This window comes from Paecilomyces variotii, assembly GCF_004022145.1.
Source record: "Paecilomyces variotii strain CBS 101075 chromosome Unknown C8Q69scaffold_9, whole genome shotgun sequence".
Classification (NCBI taxonomy): Eukaryota; Fungi; Ascomycota; class Eurotiomycetes; order Eurotiales; family Thermoascaceae; genus Paecilomyces; species Paecilomyces variotii.
Window position 1 is genome coordinate 699,617 of NW_021167148.1, and position 17,102 is coordinate 716,718.

General features: G+C 49.8%; 5 protein-coding genes across 5 annotated transcripts; 3 read left to right on the forward strand and 2 right to left on the reverse strand.

The window, feature by feature from the left end:
- Positions 1-33: 33 nt before the first annotated feature.
- Positions 34-5,323, reverse strand: C8Q69DRAFT_474316 (hypothetical protein). Its single transcript, XM_028631120.1, has 4 exons — positions 4,114-5,323; positions 3,107-4,047; positions 505-3,049; positions 34-447 (listed from the first exon to the last, which is right to left on the reverse strand). Exons 1-4 carry the CDS (start codon positions 4,834-4,836, stop codon positions 319-321), a joined length of 4,338 nt encoding a protein of 1,445 aa, XP_028483290.1. The 5' UTR covers positions 4,837-5,323; the 3' UTR covers positions 34-318.
- Positions 5,324-6,540: 1,217 nt separating this feature from the next.
- Positions 6,541-8,336, reverse strand: C8Q69DRAFT_330516 (trypsin-like cysteine/serine peptidase domain-containing protein). Its single transcript, XM_028627465.1, has one exon. It carries the CDS (start codon positions 7,892-7,894, stop codon positions 6,782-6,784), a length of 1,113 nt encoding a protein of 370 aa, XP_028483291.1. The 5' UTR covers positions 7,895-8,336; the 3' UTR covers positions 6,541-6,781.
- Positions 8,337-11,360, forward strand: C8Q69DRAFT_330517 (putative RNA binding protein Ligatin/Tma64). Its single transcript, XM_028627466.1, has 3 exons — positions 8,337-8,798; positions 8,873-9,731; positions 9,793-11,360. The coding sequence occupies exons 1-3, from the start codon at positions 8,778-8,780 to the stop codon at positions 10,872-10,874; spliced, it is 1,962 nt and encodes a 653-aa protein (XP_028483292.1). The 5' UTR covers positions 8,337-8,777; the 3' UTR covers positions 10,875-11,360.
- A 1-nt stretch (position 11,361) lies between these two features.
- C8Q69DRAFT_330388 (putative ABC transporter) lies at positions 11,362-14,236 on the forward strand. The gene is made up of 7 exons (XM_028627464.1): positions 11,362-11,543; positions 11,602-11,794; positions 11,861-12,049; positions 12,124-12,316; positions 12,365-12,464; positions 12,515-13,609; positions 13,668-14,236. The coding sequence occupies exons 1-7, from the start codon at positions 11,472-11,474 to the stop codon at positions 14,052-14,054; spliced, it is 2,229 nt and encodes a 742-aa protein (XP_028483293.1). The 5' UTR covers positions 11,362-11,471; the 3' UTR covers positions 14,055-14,236.
- A 181-nt stretch (positions 14,237-14,417) lies between these two features.
- On the forward strand, positions 14,418-16,968 carry C8Q69DRAFT_508877 (putative peptidase family-domain-containing protein; the record flags this gene model as incomplete). The annotated part of the gene is made up of 6 exons (XM_028633023.1): positions 14,418-14,483; positions 14,559-16,206; positions 16,269-16,397; positions 16,477-16,641; positions 16,714-16,877; positions 16,945-16,968. The coding sequence occupies 6 exons, from the start codon at positions 14,418-14,420 to the stop codon at positions 16,966-16,968; spliced, it is 2,196 nt and encodes a 731-aa protein (XP_028483294.1).
- Between the last annotated feature and the right edge of the window lie 134 nt (positions 16,969-17,102).

The window sequence follows — 17,102 nt, forward strand, 5'->3', positions numbered from 1 at the left end:
TGTACCACTACTACATACCTAGTTATACAGATGTTTGGAAGATCAAAATCACTATTAATAATAATGGCCATCTAAATCGACTACTATACCCGAACAAGTAATCTCTGTACAAACATGACAACAAGTGGGAATCACGGAGACCGCAGGTGGCTTGGGAAGCCAGGATATCCTCGGAGACAGAGTCACGCCCCTGCCATTAAACAAAAGGAATCACAAGAAAATAAAGAAAAAATATACAAGCATTGGACAGACGAGGGCAAGAACATGCTTAGAGGAGATCGAAAAAAGAAAAGAAAAAGAAAAAAGAATTGGATAATTTCACAAGCCAACCTCCGTGGACCATCCGTAACGAGTCTTAACTAATTCATAACCCTGGGAGAACCCTTGCCAAACACCGGGAAGCAAATTCCGAAGCCATGCACAGATGACGAGAAGCAATACAGGAATCTGTAGATCGTTTGTTAGTCTCACGTTCAGCCAGTTCAAGATGAGCAGGATACTCACCCAAAAGAAGTATAAGTTCCGGTCGCTTCCAAGTCCTTTCATCCTCCGTGCTTGTTGCTGTCGCAGCTGCTCTTGCTGCTCGCGCGATATGGTCTTCCGGCCAATCCTGATATCCTTGATCTCCTCCTTGACTGGCTTCGACTTGGATGAACTTGCTCGAGTCTCAAGCGCTTCAAAGTGCTGATCTACTGCAGCGTCAGCAGCAGCCCGGACCAGTGAAGACTTCTTCGTGTCAAGATCTTCCTCGTTTCCTTCTTGATGAGGATAGAGTTCTTCATAAGCAGGAGGCTGCGTGCTGTTGGGAGAAGAATTGCCAGTCAACAGATCCCACCAGCCCTCCTTCGCAGACCAAGACGTCGTGGGCCGATGAGGCACTAGGTTGGTGATGCGTCGCATCATGGGATGCGCTTGGTAATCGGGCAGAGCTGGCATCGGCGGGAGTGCCGGTAGGTTAGGGAAGGCTCTCCCTACGCTTTGCTGGAACTGGTTGATCTGCGTTGCGAGATGGTTCCGCCAGGCAATAAGAGCCGCAGGAGGAGAAAAGCTCCTGGTATCTTCAACGCCTGCTGTCTCTGCGGGAGTCTGAATGCCGTCGGTTGGTATGGTCCCTTCCCTAGATCGAGTGTAGTACAGGGTTGCATCCTGCTGGATGCTTGACCGTCGGGATGATGGGCGATAATGGCCAGTATCGTCGTCGGAGTCCGCTTCGCTATCTTCGGAATCACTAGAGTCATCCACCCCGTAACCAAGAGAGCCGGACGCAGAGGAAGTCTCCCATAAGGAGTTGAGAGAAACTGTACTGTGTGAGCGGCGTCTCTGTGAGGGCGATGACCCAACACTCTGAGAACGATAGTGCCGTGCCGGGATCAACGCCGCCTGATGGGCAGTCAGCGTTGTGGCAAGATCGGCTGGCGAGAAGTCTCGGATACTGCGCGCATCAGCATTGGCGCCAGCCAGTCGTAGTCTGTGGACAATGTGGGCATGGCCGCTCAGAGCAGCGAGATGCATCGGTGTATTTCCGTTGTTGTCTTGTACATCCGGATTAGCGCCTCTGGCCAAAAGTCCCGCGACAAATCGAGTCAAGCCCAATGAAGACGCAAAGTGAAGCAGGGAGTGACCAGTTGCAGACCGCATATTGTACTTGGGCGAGCGTGGATTGTCATCGAGATCAAGGAACTCAAGGTAAGTGAGCATCTTGGAGTCCATGTCACTTGTCTTGCCTTGAGCACCCAGTCCAGGTACCTGTCGCTGATGACCTCCAGAACTGCCGCCCTGGAAGTCATTTTGCAGGTTCCAAATGGTCGGATCGCCTCCCATGATCTGCTGGGCAGTCTGGAACGCATCTGCCGGACTACGCAGTTTCTGCCCAAGTATTCCCAGTGCCAAACGGTACATCTGGAGTTCTCGATCATCTACGTAACGGAAGAACAGCTGTTGCTTTGGAATGAGAGGCTGGTTTTGTTGGTGTGGCTGACCGAAAGTTGGATGTTCGTGTTTGAACACCACAGGCACGAGACCGGGCTGGAGGGCAGGTGGTGTCAGACAATTCAGACATTTATCTCCCCAAAACGTAGTCGTAGTCGCGAGAGTGTCTCCAAAGACAACCTCCATACCAGGATAGAAACCACTGCCCAGAAGTGTGACTTCTGTTCCTCCGGTGGTAGAACCCTCAGCGGGCACCAATTTGTGGATTATCGACGGTAACCGGTTAGTAGTGCTTGTCAAAGAGGGCCAGATGGAATTCGCGGGACCGGATGAGATGTTCATATTGAGAGTAGGATCTGGGAAACTGTTCCGTCCGGAACCTCCTGGAGTTGCCGGTCGACTGGGGTGCGCGGAATTAGGTGCTGACACCAACTGTTGCTGGGTCAGACTGTCCAGACCTCCGTGCTGTCCGGTAGAGTTGAAAAACGGGTTGGTTTCGTTGTTGTTAGGCGTTGGTGGACCGTTGGTAAACTGACCAGGCAGCGACGCCGGGGTAGCAAAAGGTCCCTCTATTGGAGACGCAAACGCCCGCGTACCGGAGGCATGAGGTCCATTGCTAGTTGAGGCCGAGGCACTGGATGAATGAGATTGTTCGAGTTTCGTCATCGTGAGACCGGACGGCAGCTTGATGGAACCACTGTGTTTTCGACGTTTGCTGGAAGGTGCCTGGAACTCGGAAGGCGATGCTTGTCTGGATAGGCTTCGCCCAGAGAAGGAACTCGAAGTGCCAGAAACCCCATTTTGAGGTATGACGAAAGCTCCGGATGTCAATGGATACTGCTGAGGACTGTATCTCTGCTGCAAGCCTTGCAAGTCGGTCGTCGAGTGAGACAATCGGAACGACGATTGTCCTCCAGAAGACGAATTTCCAACATCCATGTTAGAATTAGGAACAAACACTCCTGCACCTGGAAGCTGTGTACCATCAGGCAGAGCAGAGCTCGGCGGCGGCGCTGGCGCAGGAGGCGCATGCGTCTTGTGATCATCAGTGATCATTATCGAATTTGTGATTGCTTGAGCAATAACATTATCTTGGTAATCCTTGATGGTAAATATAACCCTAAATGTGTTGTCAGCTGCTAAATCCAACGCCGAGAAGATAAATGGGGATACTGACTGAAACCCAAGCTTCTCATTTTGATGCCTGCAGTAACAAGCTATTCGCATGGGTAGTTCAGCCTGCATTGCTCCTGCAGGCACCATCGAAGCTGCCATATCTGAATAACCAGAAACGGCACTCTTAGAGGGTTCCGTCCAGTCTTTGATCTCGTTTGTATTGAACACAATTACCCGCTTCTCCTCATCTTTTTGGAATAGTTCATCTTCGTCAGGCTTCCGTTGCTTCTTTCGCGAGGCTCGTTTCCGTTCGCGCTGTATACAACCAGCACAAATCTTCACTTCGCCGCCATCTAGAGGCTTTTCCTCTTCTGGAGTGCTCTCTGAATTGTCCTGGCCTACACTGGATGATCGCCCACCCTGTGCTGCTCTTGCGAACGCCCTTTTCAGTTTCTCTTGGTCCTGCATCGCACTCGTGCATACGAGACTTGTGTGTAATTCGAGGATTTCCGGAGAGCGTTCCGTATCTGGTTTCGCGAGAAACTTCGGCTTGGAGATCGTATGAGATGGCAAGCGTAACTTCTTAACCCCCGCAGGGACAGGGTAAAGAGTCATCTTGATAGGGATCTGCGTCTCAACACGGGATTTCAACGATGTAGGATGTACGGTGAGAATAGGACGCATCGGAGCTTCTGGTCTGAGGTTCGGAGGGGCCGATTGCGTAGGGAAATCTTGGGCGGCCATCGTCTGCTCTGAGGGCCACTCTGACAGTCCGAAAGGCAGCCCGTTTGACCCAAAATTAAGACTGGGAGATAATGTCGTGCTAAGAGGAGATCCGCCATTCATATTGATACCTCCAAACGTCTCCTCCAAAGCCGAAGATGGAGACCGGCCATCCCATTGCTTGAACGATGACCGTCCTTGGCTCGGCAGCATCGAGGATGTCATAGGTGATGCCTCTCTGGAACTATGAGAGTAGAATGGGGATGCAGACGTAGTACCCTGGATGAGTGATGCAATGAGTGAGGGGGTTTTCGCGATAGGGAGAATCCATGGAAAAGGACTTACTGGGGAAGCTATCTTCGAGTGGGTAAATTGGATGGGAGGGTTGGAAGGGCTGCGCAGCTGATTCTTGAATATCTTTTGCGACTTCGGGAGTGAAGATGTCTCCATTTTGAGAGGGCTGGGGCTGCTAGCAGCGCTCTCGAAGTCGAAAGCAGAATCCATCGCCTTGTTGCTCGATTCAATATCGGTGTCCATGTGAAATCCACCATCGAGAGGAGGCATGTCAGCCTCCAGTCCAAATAGCGGCTCCTCCTTTAACGATCCGAAATCTGAATTCAACCACGAATCGGTGTGATATCGACCGTCTGTTGTCGAGTTGTCACGCATCGCGGAATTTGTGGAAGCAACTGAAGTAGTCCGTACATGATCCCTCGGCGATTCAGATGAAGAACTCCGACTCGAGTTATCAGGCGTATCTGCTGGAGAATCTGCTTGAACAGTGTGTGGTTGCGTCAATCCATCCCGATCTTGATCTCGATAACGTCTCTTGGTGGAGAGCTCTGACGGAGCCAGGTGGGATTCGGCGTCTCTAGCCACTCTAGAGGCAGTAGTTCGCGAGAATAGATCGTCGAATTCGCGACCGGCTCCTCCAGAAGACGTTTGCAACCTGGTCGGATCGAGGAATCCCATATTCAGGTCTTGATACGGGCTCTCCATGTCGTCGTCGAGTATGATCGGATCCAATGCAGGGAACAGCGGGGAAGACGGAGTGTCGGTCGGTCTCATTCTTTTCTCGAAACGTTGGCAATGTGTGAGACAGCACTATCAGGATTGATTCATCGCCCGTGTCCTCCCTCCTCGGCCTCCTTATAATTCTCTTCACTCTGAACGGAGGAATCGGTCCCGGCTACCGCTGCGAGGGTCGTAAACGGGCTCCAGGCGATCAGAGAGACCTGTCAAACAGTCCCAAGCGCAGTATATCAGAGACGTACTCTTCCTTCCACGTTATTGACCTTCCTGCGCAGCGTCTGGGCGACACACACGGATTGAAGCGACCAGCGACGGGTTGGAGACGGGAAGGCGGCTCGCAGACAGGACGGTCGCCGAGACTGGGGATATGTGCGCACTGCGCACTGGTCGTGATCGGATAAGAATTCAGCGACGATGTGAACGATGAGGAGGAATAGAGTCGCAGCAGCCGCGTTCTGAGATGGGAGAGACAACAGAACGATAGAGCCCCTGGACCGGGTCGTCCAGCGTGTTGAGGCGAAAGGCGGTCTCTGACTGTCTTTCCCCGATCTCTCGCGGTGAGGGTTCGCGTCCGCTAAACTCGACTAGGCTACCACGATTCGCTCCCGAGTCCGCAGCCGCGCACCCCGGATTGATTGTGTGTGGGAAAGGAGGACCAAGGTAAGCCACAGTCTGTCTACAATAACAATAATAATGATAACCATCTAACTATCTACCGTCAACCAGAGAGAACGGGGAATGGGGTTCGTTACTCTACCATACGCTTGCTGCATCGTGGCAACAAACGTGCACCAACCACCGCATAATAATAACTAGTTACTGTATCAGGGATTTTCGATCATCGTCTGATCGCCGCTACAACTTCCCCCAAACCATTGGCGCTTAACAGGATCGAGTGGCGGGTTTGGACAGGAACCATGCGAAAACACTATACGAAGATGACACGGAAGGGGCCCCGATAGTGATTTCAGTCCGCGATGGATGACATCGTTGCGAAACAGAAACTCAATTCGCATACAAGGTCGTGGGGAGCCAGTTCTCATGATACCGAGGGGGAAGCTTCATTATGCTTCATCATTATCAGCCAAGTATCCCGTTAGCTCCCGTCTGTGCTTCGGATGTCAGAAAGAAAGGACTATCAGGAGAGAATCTTATTATTTTCAAGCAGATTGTGGTCATCTTGACTTCCCCCTCTTGGTTATCCACCAATCATGCTGACTGGTTCTCCGAATGCCCTCGTGTTTCTTCGGGCTAAGACTGACTGAACCTAAGGAATTCAAACCCGTGGCGTCCCAACGTATCCGGGGGTGTGTCCCATTCCAACGTACTGACCAGGGGATCTAGATTCGCTGTATACAATATTCGCAATGTCCTTGTCTCCAGATTCTCCTAGTGATGATACGCCCAATAGTCTGCGTGCCCTGCAGTACGTAGATGGTGGACCGATAGATTCTAAACGAATAGCAAACTGCCATCAACCTAGGGCTCCCAACTAGCATACCTTATGAAGTGACCGTGTAACCATTATTGACTTGCCTATTTATATGTGGCCATTCATTATGCTAAAATCCGCCGGCACAGCAAAACTCAGAGGGAAGAAGAAGGAACGTCGAGCCCGATCAATGGGTCCATACTTACCCATTCTTTGAGCCTCTTCCCATCGAACGAACCTGATCAAAACCATCAGACACTAGAAATAATATCCATGAAGCTGTCGCTTACCAGAAATTGTCGATATGATACAATCCTCTGCTTTGACGACCGGGGTTCAAGCAGGAAGCAGCACAGACCCTTCTGTTGCAGCAATGGACTCAACTTCTCATTGCCCTTAGTACTTGGCAAGTGACTAGCGCAAAATTGCCTACAGCATGGCCTTGTATCGCACCATCTAGACCAGCTCTCATGCTTGTACTGGAACGAGAAGATGAGGAGAACGTACCGAAGCTATCAATAACATATTTGGTGGCTATTGTAATAAGTGCTAAAGGATATTGTCTCGTACAGTTGTCTTAGGAAGCAGTCTGCTTACGATCTCAGAATCATCCAGAGATTCCTCACCATCACTGTCCTGGTCATCGTCTTGCCAGTGAGTGAGTGCGTACGTGGCAAGATCTGTCATCAGTCGACCGCCAGCGGAGACATCGTGGAAAGTATCAACGTCCAAGACCCCTTCGGCGCCATAGCATCCTTGCACGCTCTCGCTGCAGTCCTTTTCACTCCCGCTACAGACACCGACTATCTTGGGGAAGCCGCCAATAAATTCCCACATGGGACCACCGGACCATCCCGGAGAGGCGAAGATCCTAGACTCAAGCTCTTTGCCCTTATCCGCATGAAGATCCACGTCTGTGAGGTTGATGCTCGACACGAGCATCTGTGCACGGCCACGAAAAGAATCAGAGGGATAACCAGAACTCCGCCATGATCTCTTCATGTATTCGCCTGAGTCGTCCCACCATTGCGTGCCCATCCAGCCAGCCTTGTCTCCTAGAGGATCACAGAGTTGGCACACGATATAGTCGATTCCTGTGACGTTGAAAGTGTTCTTCACTCCACGACACTTGGTGACATACGATCCGCCATATGGTTCACTGCCGTTGGTATAGGCAGGTATGAATCGCATCCATCTACCTGAGCGGTAGCCCCAAGGATAGCAGTGACTTGCTGTGAGGATCATATTCCTGCCGATTAGAGAGGCTGTGCACCAACCACCTAAGTCGCCTTCATATTTCTTGAACACCAAACGTCCAATTGTGCTCCACGGATATGAATTGGTGTTCAGGACTCGATCACGATAATATAGACCGGTTCGATTGGGATTCTGGAATGCGAGTCTCTCCGCATCTCTCGCCTTCCACGGTACTGCTCTCGCATATCTTTCAACACGGACGTCATCTGGGACGAAATTATCAGTCCCACCTGAATAACGATCTGACGCCACCAGGTTACGGTAAGGAGACAAGACAGCGGCCAGCGTGACGGGATCAAGCATCTCTGCTTCTAGGATCGGCATTTCTAAACTGCCGCGGCAAGACTCAGTACCAGAAGAACTCAGTGCTAGAACGAGCACAGAAAATAAGAATGTGATCTTCATAACCAAAAGAGTGGAATATACTCATTGAGAAAGAGCGTGGCATCTGAACGATGAACAGCTGCAAGACTCGCTGCAACTGGGCACAGTATCGCGCAAGGTCATGATAGACTGTTGACCCTCAGCAATGCTCCCTACGGGGCAAGTCAAGAGGCATGCGCCAGTCTGCCTTGTAGGTCGTCGTTTCGTTCCAGAGCCTTCGCTCCTTCCATTGTGGTTTTTCGCAAGGACTCCCTGGTGCTGGCAGGAGAAGAAGTCTTCCAACATTCATACCGCTTTTAGCAACTTCCATGTTCTTGTATTTTACCCCATTTCCTCACTGTCAATAGTGGGAGATTTTCACTGAGGTCCAGATATACTGATTTAAGGACTATCCTGCTAAGCCCCGAGGCCGCATTTTCACATAGGGCTGGGTCCTAGCGAGATGTCCAACGCGTGGGCTTTCTGGAACATAAATGAAATCGAGATAAGAGATTGGACAGGAGAAGTAGCTCTTATTGAAACTGTCGTTGTCAGAGAGGTCAAGACCTAATATCGGAAACCCACGTAGTCCAGATCCAGACGACGATGGAGATATAATCCACCATTCTTGGCAAAGAACCAGTGTCCCAGACCCGAAAGTACGTAGGGCTTCAAATTCCCCATGGATCAAGCCCTGATTCCTGTGCTAGTAGTGAAGTAAGTTATCGCCGGTCGGGGACTGTGGGGAAGCATGTTGTGTCGGCGCGGGATAACATCATCGTCCCGCTTGCTCAACAGCTAGTTTGGATATTTTTCTCAATAGACCACAGCACGCTTTGGTGCGGCTTCAGCTGCCTTTCTTGGGGATCGTTGATATTTGTTTGTTTTACTTCCTTGGATACCAACTTTATCCTCGTCATCGAAGATGTTCAAGAAGAAGCCCACGGTAACATTTACCCCTCCCCCGCACTCACGCCTTTATCGTTTTCTGCCGCATGGAAATGCTGATTGAAGCTCCAGATCAAAAACCTTGCGTCTCTGCGTTCTTCGGACAGGCGTAAGATAGCAGATCAGATCATTCAAGACTACAAGATTCCCGTTCCGGCCGCTGCTCCATCTGAGACAAATCCTGACGAGGCTGCTGCCGCTGCCAGCTCGACCCAGACATCTGCAAACCTCACCGCGATACGCAATGCTCTCCTCCCAGACAACTCACAATCAGCGCGTTTTACAACGACGGCCGGGCCACAGCTTCGCGAAGTCCAAGGTACCGTCTATGTCGGCACACATCCAGAGGGCGAAGAACGGATACTGTGGTTCAAAATAGACCATGGACCTGGTGCCGATGGCCGTTTTTACCCGTCTGTTTACACCTTATGGCATTTTCCACGACTGGTTCCCCTGCTACAGACTCCGGGGTTCGTGATGGGCAAGCTGTGTAGCGGTGCTGATCTGATGACGCCTGGTCTTGCGAATGGGCCCCCGTTCCCGGAGCGTGCCGTCAAGGGTGCCGTAGTTGCGGTTTCGAGCCTGGACAAGCCTACGGTTCCACAGTTTGTTGGATTGTGCGAGATTGATGTATCGTCTCTCGGAGAGGTGCAGGGGGCAAAAGGTCATGCCGTTCGCGGTCTCCACTGGGAAGGGGATGAGTTGTGGTCTTGGAGTTCGTCGTCCAGACCGGGTAAACCAGGCCCAGAGTTCCTGGAAGGATGGGACGAGGAAGTAAATGATATCGAAGAGGGTGTCGCTGAGTTGACTCTGGAGGAAGAGAAAGGTGATAAGCAGGTGGAAGAGGACGGTGGTGTGTCACTGAGCGAGGCTCCTGAGCAACAACCGGAGGACGTCCCAATCGAGAAAGAAAAGGAGCCCACAACTAAAGGTACGGAAGAACACCTAACACATCAGGCGGAAAAGTGGTATTGACAAAGCTTGCAATCCAGAAATCGACGAAGCTTTCGTCAAGGCCTTCGTCTATGCTCTCTACCAACACAAAAAAGACAATGCGTCCGCGCCGAATCATGGACTATCGTTCCCTATTCAGCCATCTGCTCTGATCTCCAGCCTTGTTACCCCCTATCTCCCAATATACTCTCCCCAGCAAGCTCAATTTTACCAGATCAAAAAGACCAGCTGGAAGAATGTGAAGAAATTCATCAAGCACCTCGACAAGGCGGGTCTCGTTAAGTCGAAGGACCGAAACGGACAGGAGACTGTCATTTTAGACGTCGATTTCAATGATCCCCTTGTTAACCAGTTTGTCCCGTACAAACTTCCGTCGAAGAACGCCATTGAGAACGCTGGAAAGCCCATTTCTGGTGGCCAAAAATCCGCAACGAGCGAGGGAGATCCGTCCGTCGGTCAAACTCTTACTGTGCAGACTCTCTACAGGCCAACGCAGAAGTTGACTCCCACTCTCTTCCCATCCCTTTCGAGCAGTGACCCGAGTAACTACTACAAGTATTCGGACGTTTCGAAGCGTCTTGATGAATACCTTCAGTCGCAGGATCTCGTCTCTAAGGAGAATCGGCGTATTATATCCTTGAATCCGTTCCTCGCAAACACGATATTTACTTCGTCCTCCTCGGAGGACAGAGCTACCCAAGCACGCGGAGCTGTCACGCGTGATGAACTTCTGAAACGCATTGTCGAGGACAGTACACTTATGGCGCCTTATCACGTTATACTGAGAAACAACCAAACCACTGCGGACGTCAAGCCCAAACCAGGTCCCGCACCCTCTGTCACGGTGACTCTCGAGCGTCGTACCGGCTCTAAGACAGTTAGCAAGGTTTCGGGACTTGAGGTTTTTGGTATTCTACCCAGTCTCCTGGCCGAGGAATTACAAAAGAAATGCGCCAGCAGCACGAGTGTGTCTCAGGCCAATGGTGCGCCAAGGGGTGTTATGGAAGTTCTTGTACAAGGAGACCAGAGAAAAGCCATCGAGACAGCCCTGGCCCGGCGTGGAGTCAGAAACCAATGGATTGGAGTTGTGGATAAGACGAAGAAGAAAAAGGGGAACTGAATATGTGTATGAAGAATGGGAAGATTTAGTAAGATATCGTCGACGTTGACCGATAGCAGGTCTATCTGACCCTTACTGCTTTTTGGGTGGCATTTTGACGAATAGGTCTGGAAACAATGTATGAGACCTGTTAAGATTAGGTTAATACGCGCAGAGAAATAATCATGACAACTATTGATTCCTACCCAAGGTGACTCCCTGGTTAAACTCGACTGTACACCACGTCCTTCGCCTGCTTTTCGGACCCCGGTAGGGGGGCGAAGCGGGAAAATTTCCGTTCACAGAATTAAGTCTGACCCGTCTCTGTACGGTGGATAGCCTCAAAAAGTTGACGAATAATAATAAATTACAATATGGAAGCATGCCATCGATTCCCAGCATGTTTCTCGGTTGCAGCGGCTATACCCTTTTCAGACCCCGACTGCCGTTAGAAGCCGTATCTATAAACTTTGAAAACGACTGTCCCCTTTCTTGCAATGGATTCTATTCTCCCAAAGCCATTTGGGAACTAGTACCCTCATTCTTTGTATCTCTTCTGTCTCTCTCCGCTGATAATTGCAACCTAGCTCGGCTACCTGAACGAAGTCTTAGGCCATTATGCCTTCTCCATCCATCATTGCAACATGCAGAGAGACTCGGTTTCATCTGAATGATAAGCCTTCACAAGAGGCAAGTAAACAATGTCATTCTCAAGTGGATGTTCTCCGTTAACAACAATATTAAAAAGGTAGACGTGAGCGGTCTTACCATCAGCATAGCCTCTCCCACCTCAGAAGCCACGGAAGTTGCATCCAGCACCAAGGCTAAAGGGAAATCTAAGGCAAAGGCTGGCAGTCGAGAACTCATATCAGACAGTCACTTGCGACTGAAACCAGGGGTCCATTACGGGTTTCTGGGACGAAATGGAAGCGGAAAATCTAGTGAGAAATAAATTTATTTATTTACGTCGTGTGTGATGCACTGCTGATTGAAGTACGATTGTTTAGCTCTTCTGCGCGCAATGGCTGAGAAAATTATACCTGGGATTTCGTTCAGTACCTGCATTGCCATATTGCAACAAACCAATCCTCAAAACGAGAGGGGAAATGATACGGAATCAAACCAAGAGGGTACGGTCCTGGAATTCGTTCTCAGCAGTGACCGTGTTCGGAATAGAGCTGTTCAAACTGCAAACCGTAAGTTGGCTTTTGGGCTCCTCGTTCAAAGCCTATGTTTTGTTGATGAGATCGATCCTTCCCTCTCTCTATAGTTATCTCCAGCAGTTTCGAATCAGATGATCCCTTGCAACCTGTGTTCGCTATTCGAAAATTACGTCTCCAGCAAGCGGAAGAGGAACTTTCACTTGCTAGGAAAAATGCTAGTTTCAAGAGCGGAGCAAGAGGTTTACAAGCCAGGAGGGATTTGAAGGCAGCAGAAGCAAAACTTGAAATCTCGATGAATTTGTGAGTCGACCGAACCGTTTCTTCTGACTATGATTTTAACCCATTCAGATTCACCCAAAGACCGGAAGCTATCGATCCCCAGACGATTCAAACGGAAACAGAGGCTGCGTTGGAGACACTGCAGGATTTACAGTCCCAGCTTGAAGAGGTATAAGCCATAGACCGGCCCAGCTTGTTCGTCAGCTAATGTGAGATAAGACCAGCTTGTCTGATAAAGAGCGGCAAGCCCGCCAAATTCTGCGAGGCTTAGGCTTCAAGGAAGATGCATTGGATAAGCAAGTTTCGACCCTTTCTGGTGGCTGGCGCATGCGGTGCATGCTAGCGAGCGTCTTGATTCAACAATCAGATATACTGATATTGGATGAGCCGACTAATTTCCTAGATCTACTGGGCATAATGTGGCTGGAAAACTTCCTTCGACATCTTCGAGAAACTACTAACACGACCGTTCTACTTGTCTCGCATGATCGAAATTTCTTGAATTCCGTTTGCGAAGAAATGCTGATTCTTCGAGATCAGAAGCTTGAATATTTCCGAGGAAACGTAGCGGCATACGAACGGAATTTCGAAGAAAAGAAGCTCTACTGGGCACGCATGAAAGAAGCCCAGGAAAGGCAGATAGCTCATATTGAAACCAACATCCGCGAGAATATAAAGATCGGAAAAAGGACAAACGACGAAAATAAGCTTCGACAAGCTAAATCCCGCCAAAAGAGGATCGATGATCGCATGGGTGTCCAAGTAAATCCAAATGGAGGAAGGTTCAAGCGGAGCAGAGATCTGGCTGGCTTTCATTTCAAAAGCCGGGCAGATATTGAAGTTCCAACAGACGAGAGAGGTGTGGTTCTGACACTACCTGACGCGACGGATTTGCGCTTTCCAGGGCCCCTGCTCTCTCTCGAGGGGGTTACATTCCGATATCCTAACTCCAGTGGCATTGTCCTGAACAGTGTGAACTTGGTTATTCATATGGGAGACCGCGTCGGTATCATGGGTCTCAACGGGTCTGGGAAAACAACCCTGTTGCGCATATTGACTGGCGGATTAACTCCCTCTGCGGGCAAAACTTCGTTTCATCCACGATTGAAGACTGTCTACTACAGCCAACATTCTGTCGAAGAATTGCAGGAATTCGGCCGAAGTGAGCCTGGTTCAACTGCCTTGAGTCTCATGATGTCCGAGACGCATGGAACTCTAAACGAGGGAGCCGTGAGAGGTCTTCTTTCATCATTAGGATTGTATGGACATATAGCATCTGACGTGCCCATTGCTCAACTATCAGGCGGACAACTAGTAAGTAAGATCTTTGGAACAATTGTTCAATACCAACTGACTGTGTCATGGCAAAAAGGCTCGTTTAGCTCTAGCACGGATTGTCTGGAGCTTTCCACAATTGTTGATACTTGATGAAATTAGCACTCATCTGGACTATCATACGGTCACTGCATTGGCCTCTGCTCTTTCGTCTTTCAACGGTGCTATCCTCCTTGCTTCTCATGATCGTTTCCTACTCCGATCCGTGATTGAGGGTAAATGGGATGATGAAACACAAGTGGATGAGACCTTTGAAAGACTCGCCGACGAGGAAGAAGGCACAACAAGCCGACGTCGTTCGGTATATGTGCTTAAAAGAGGCGAATTGGAAGAGCAAGAAGACGGGGTGGGTCAATTTGAGCAAAGTCTGGCCAAGAGAGTGGATAGAATGCTGTCCGACCAGGAAATTTCCAGCCGATCTTGAAGACCAGAACGAGATAAAACGAAGCAAGTGCTATAATTATGCGTGCCACTCGCTTATCTTAGGGGTGGCCGACGCTATTTTTGACCAACGATGCGCCACCGGCTTTAGCTTCCAGGCATCCTTAGGCTCCAGCGCGGAAACTCAAGTAAACACGGCAAGATTTCCAACTGCTCAATGCCGTCTGGGGAGGTATATATATAAGGAGTTTCATCATGGTTGGGGCAGAATCATTATTGAGAGCACAATCGGTGCTTTATATTCCATATATTGCCTCTTTTTTAATCCTATATCAGCGGAACTTCCGTTTGAAAATCTAATTGCTCCTGGAGTTATCGGTGCTAAGTATCGTCATATTTCAGCAAAATGGGATCCTCATCAGCATCACCCTTTCATTTGGAAAATATTGTCGATGGAGAAACGGTGCACCAGGTGAGTTGACCAATTCCTGCGCGGTCGCAATTTCCAATCCACTTGAACAAGCAGTGTTACTAACATGGTCACAAGCGCTGTGTACTTCTCATCGGCCAATGCCCATCCAGAGATGGCGAGAGAGCCGGATATAGTGAGATAGAGAGCATCTCAATTTCCACAGCAGACGGCCTGGGATCACGATCTTTCCCCGTGCAATCCTGGCCGATTGCCCAAGGCCGTTTCAAGGCTTTGGTGATATTATCACCAGGACCGAACCAGCTGACGGTGGAACATTATCGAGAAGGGCAAGTTCAAGGTACAATTCAATTGAATATCACCTATGTGCCTCTCTTACAGCTACCGCCTCTCCATCTCGCCATTATGATTGCTAAGGACTCGCCACTTCTGATCGACTGCCCGCATTCGAAGAACCGTGGCATCTCCACCGCCCATGGTGATCTGAACGCCGCAATTGCCAAATTCCGCATGACGGCGTATATGTGGCAAGCATTGACGGCAGAAGACATGCGATCCAAGGGCCTGGGACGACGGTCGTTCCGCCTGGAGGAGGAATGGAGCACCGATACGCTCAGCAGAGACTTCCTGAATGCAGCGTACCATGAGCCATCGCTGTATGATGAAGATGGCTGCAACGGGGCTCGTTCGACGGCTAAAATCCACTTAGTTCGATCAGAAAAGACCGTGAAAGAGCTGCGAGATGCTCAAGTTGCCCAACAGAATCTTGCCGCTCGCCGTAAGGACGATTTGCATGTATACTTCAAGGAAGCCTTGATCGCACATGGGAGCCCATTCCTCCCTTCGCAGCATCCAGTTGTGGCGGGGCTTATTCTAGACTCGACTTTTTCATCTCAAATGGATCTTATTCTAGGACATGCTGCCCTCGGTTCGTGTGATCCAAACGGGATCTCCCTCGGAATATTTGGCTCCCATCTCACATACTCATGGCCACGCTTCCTAGAAGAAGTTCCTGCTTGCCTCCTTGACACAACGCCTGCCGATGGCACTGTTGGCAACGACAATGGAGAATGTGAAACTGCGTGGGAAGCGTGCGCTGTTGGCCAAGGTGCCTTCTTGCATGAAGTAGGCCATGCGTTCGGTGCGCCGCACACGACGGGGATCATGGCGAGAGGATATGCGCATGACTGGCCGAAGAACTTTCTTCCTCACACAGCATTTTGCACGCATACCAATTCTGATGGTGAGTTGGTAGTGGACAGTGAGAACGACGCCAGGTGGGATATTGCTGATGCTCTGTCATTCCGCTTGAAACCACAATTTCGTCTTCCGGGCGATACTCCTCTGAGTTCCAATGACAAGACAAGTAAACCGGCGTTCGAAGTGCTTGACCATGAAGGCCTCCCTAGCAAAATCAGCATCAAACACAGAGTCGGTCTTGCCTGTGTGCAGTTCAACGGTGTTTCGGAACCTGTGCCATCTGTCACTCAACCTTTGCAAAATGTCGAGCACAGTATTGCTGAACTCGAGAAGCGCTTTGGCAAAGAAACTCCTCTCCAGGTGAAGATTTTGGGAATGAACGGCCAGTATACAACTATCGGAAACGTTTGGCGATTGATATCTGGCAATACCATCCACATCCCCGGGTCCTCTATTCTCCTTTGGAAACATTCTATCATGAGCGAAGTGCTAGAAAAACAAGCCGACGACGCATTAGGATGGTGGGAATGGGCAGTGCTCCTTCATCAAATCAAGGACGGAAAACGTACGTTTACAGCGATTGTTCGACATAAGACCGCGAAATGCTAACAAGTATTCCTAAAACAGTGTCTCGAGCAGTGGCTGTTGATATGCGTGTGGGCGCGATCATTGATGGAGCTGTTGTGTACTATGACAACGGAGAGAAGGTCCCTTGTGGACCTCGTGTGACGAGGGACCAAGTGCCTATCCAGTTCGGTAAGGAATAAGCATCCTTTATCCGTACAAGCTATAACATTGCTTGCAATTTGCTGATAGAGACGCTATATTGAAATAGGTGGCCATCTATCCAGGAAGATAGACATTCCCGAAGGTGTTGAGATCACGAAAGTCGAAATCACTCGTTCAAGCTGGGCTTTGAGCGGAATGAGGATTCACCTCTCCGATGGAACCGTCGACGGAGCAATAGAGGACTATGATGACCAGGAAGTCCTCACGCTAGGTATGTTCAAGACACTTTCCGTAAAAGCATGCAAAGTGCAACAGGAAACCAGCTGACTAGATTTATTGATAGAACCATGGTCTGGCCATAAGATCATTGGGTTTTTCGGTCGCAGTCAATGGATGGCAGGCAACTGCTGCCCGGTTCATGAATTTGGCATCATCACAGCTCCTAGGGACGCTGAGCTTCCGATGGCTATATACACGATGCCTGAGCTGCAGAACACCGATGGAGGTGTAAGTTGTGTAAGTACACTCTATCCGACCCAGACTCCATAATTGTTCTTATATTCGTTTTTGTTAGGATACACACGACCCCAAAGGCTAGAATCAGCATCGCTAACGTCCGGTTGACGGCTACAGGTTTCGATGGTAAAGAAATCAGACACTTGCGGAAACAGGTCTGTGAAACGGAAATTCCGTGGAGACGATGATTTTTGACTCCTCCGACTATGAGGGGGA

What these genes read in the sequence shown, in the direction of transcription:
- C8Q69DRAFT_330388 (XM_028627464.1), top strand. Translation starts at nt 11,472, where the DNA reads ATGCCTTCTCCATCCATCATTGCAACATGCAGAGAGACTCGGTTTCAT. An exon ending in AGCTGTTCAAACTGCAAACC is followed by an intron (nt 12,050 to 12,123) that starts GTAAGTTGGCTT and finishes CTCTCTCTATAG; the next exon opens with TTATCTCCAGCAGTTTCGAA. An exon ending in AACTATCAGGCGGACAACTA is followed by an intron (nt 13,610 to 13,667) that starts GTAAGTAAGATC and finishes CATGGCAAAAAG; the next exon opens with GCTCGTTTAGCTCTAGCACG.
- C8Q69DRAFT_474316 (XM_028631120.1), bottom strand. Translation starts at nt 4,836, where the DNA reads ATGAGACCGACCGACACTCCGTCTTCCCCGCTGTTCCCTGCATTGGAT. An exon ending in ACTCGAAGATAGCTTCCCCA is followed by an intron (nt 4,048 to 4,113) that starts GTAAGTCCTTTT and finishes TCACTCATCCAG; the next exon opens with GGTACTACGTCTGCATCCCC. An exon ending in AATGAGAAGCTTGGGTTTCA is followed by an intron (nt 3,050 to 3,106) that starts GTCAGTATCCCC and finishes CAACACATTTAG; the next exon opens with GGTTATATTTACCATCAAGG.
- C8Q69DRAFT_330517 (XM_028627466.1), top strand. Translation starts at nt 8,778, where the DNA reads ATGTTCAAGAAGAAGCCCACG. An exon ending in TGTTCAAGAAGAAGCCCACG is followed by an intron (nt 8,799 to 8,872) that starts GTAACATTTACC and finishes TTGAAGCTCCAG; the next exon opens with ATCAAAAACCTTGCGTCTCT. An exon ending in AAAGGAGCCCACAACTAAAG is followed by an intron (nt 9,732 to 9,792) that starts GTACGGAAGAAC and finishes CTTGCAATCCAG; the next exon opens with AAATCGACGAAGCTTTCGTC.
- C8Q69DRAFT_330516 (XM_028627465.1), bottom strand. Translation starts at nt 7,894, where the DNA reads ATGAAGATCACATTCTTATTTTCTGTGCTCGTTCTAGCACTGAGTTCT.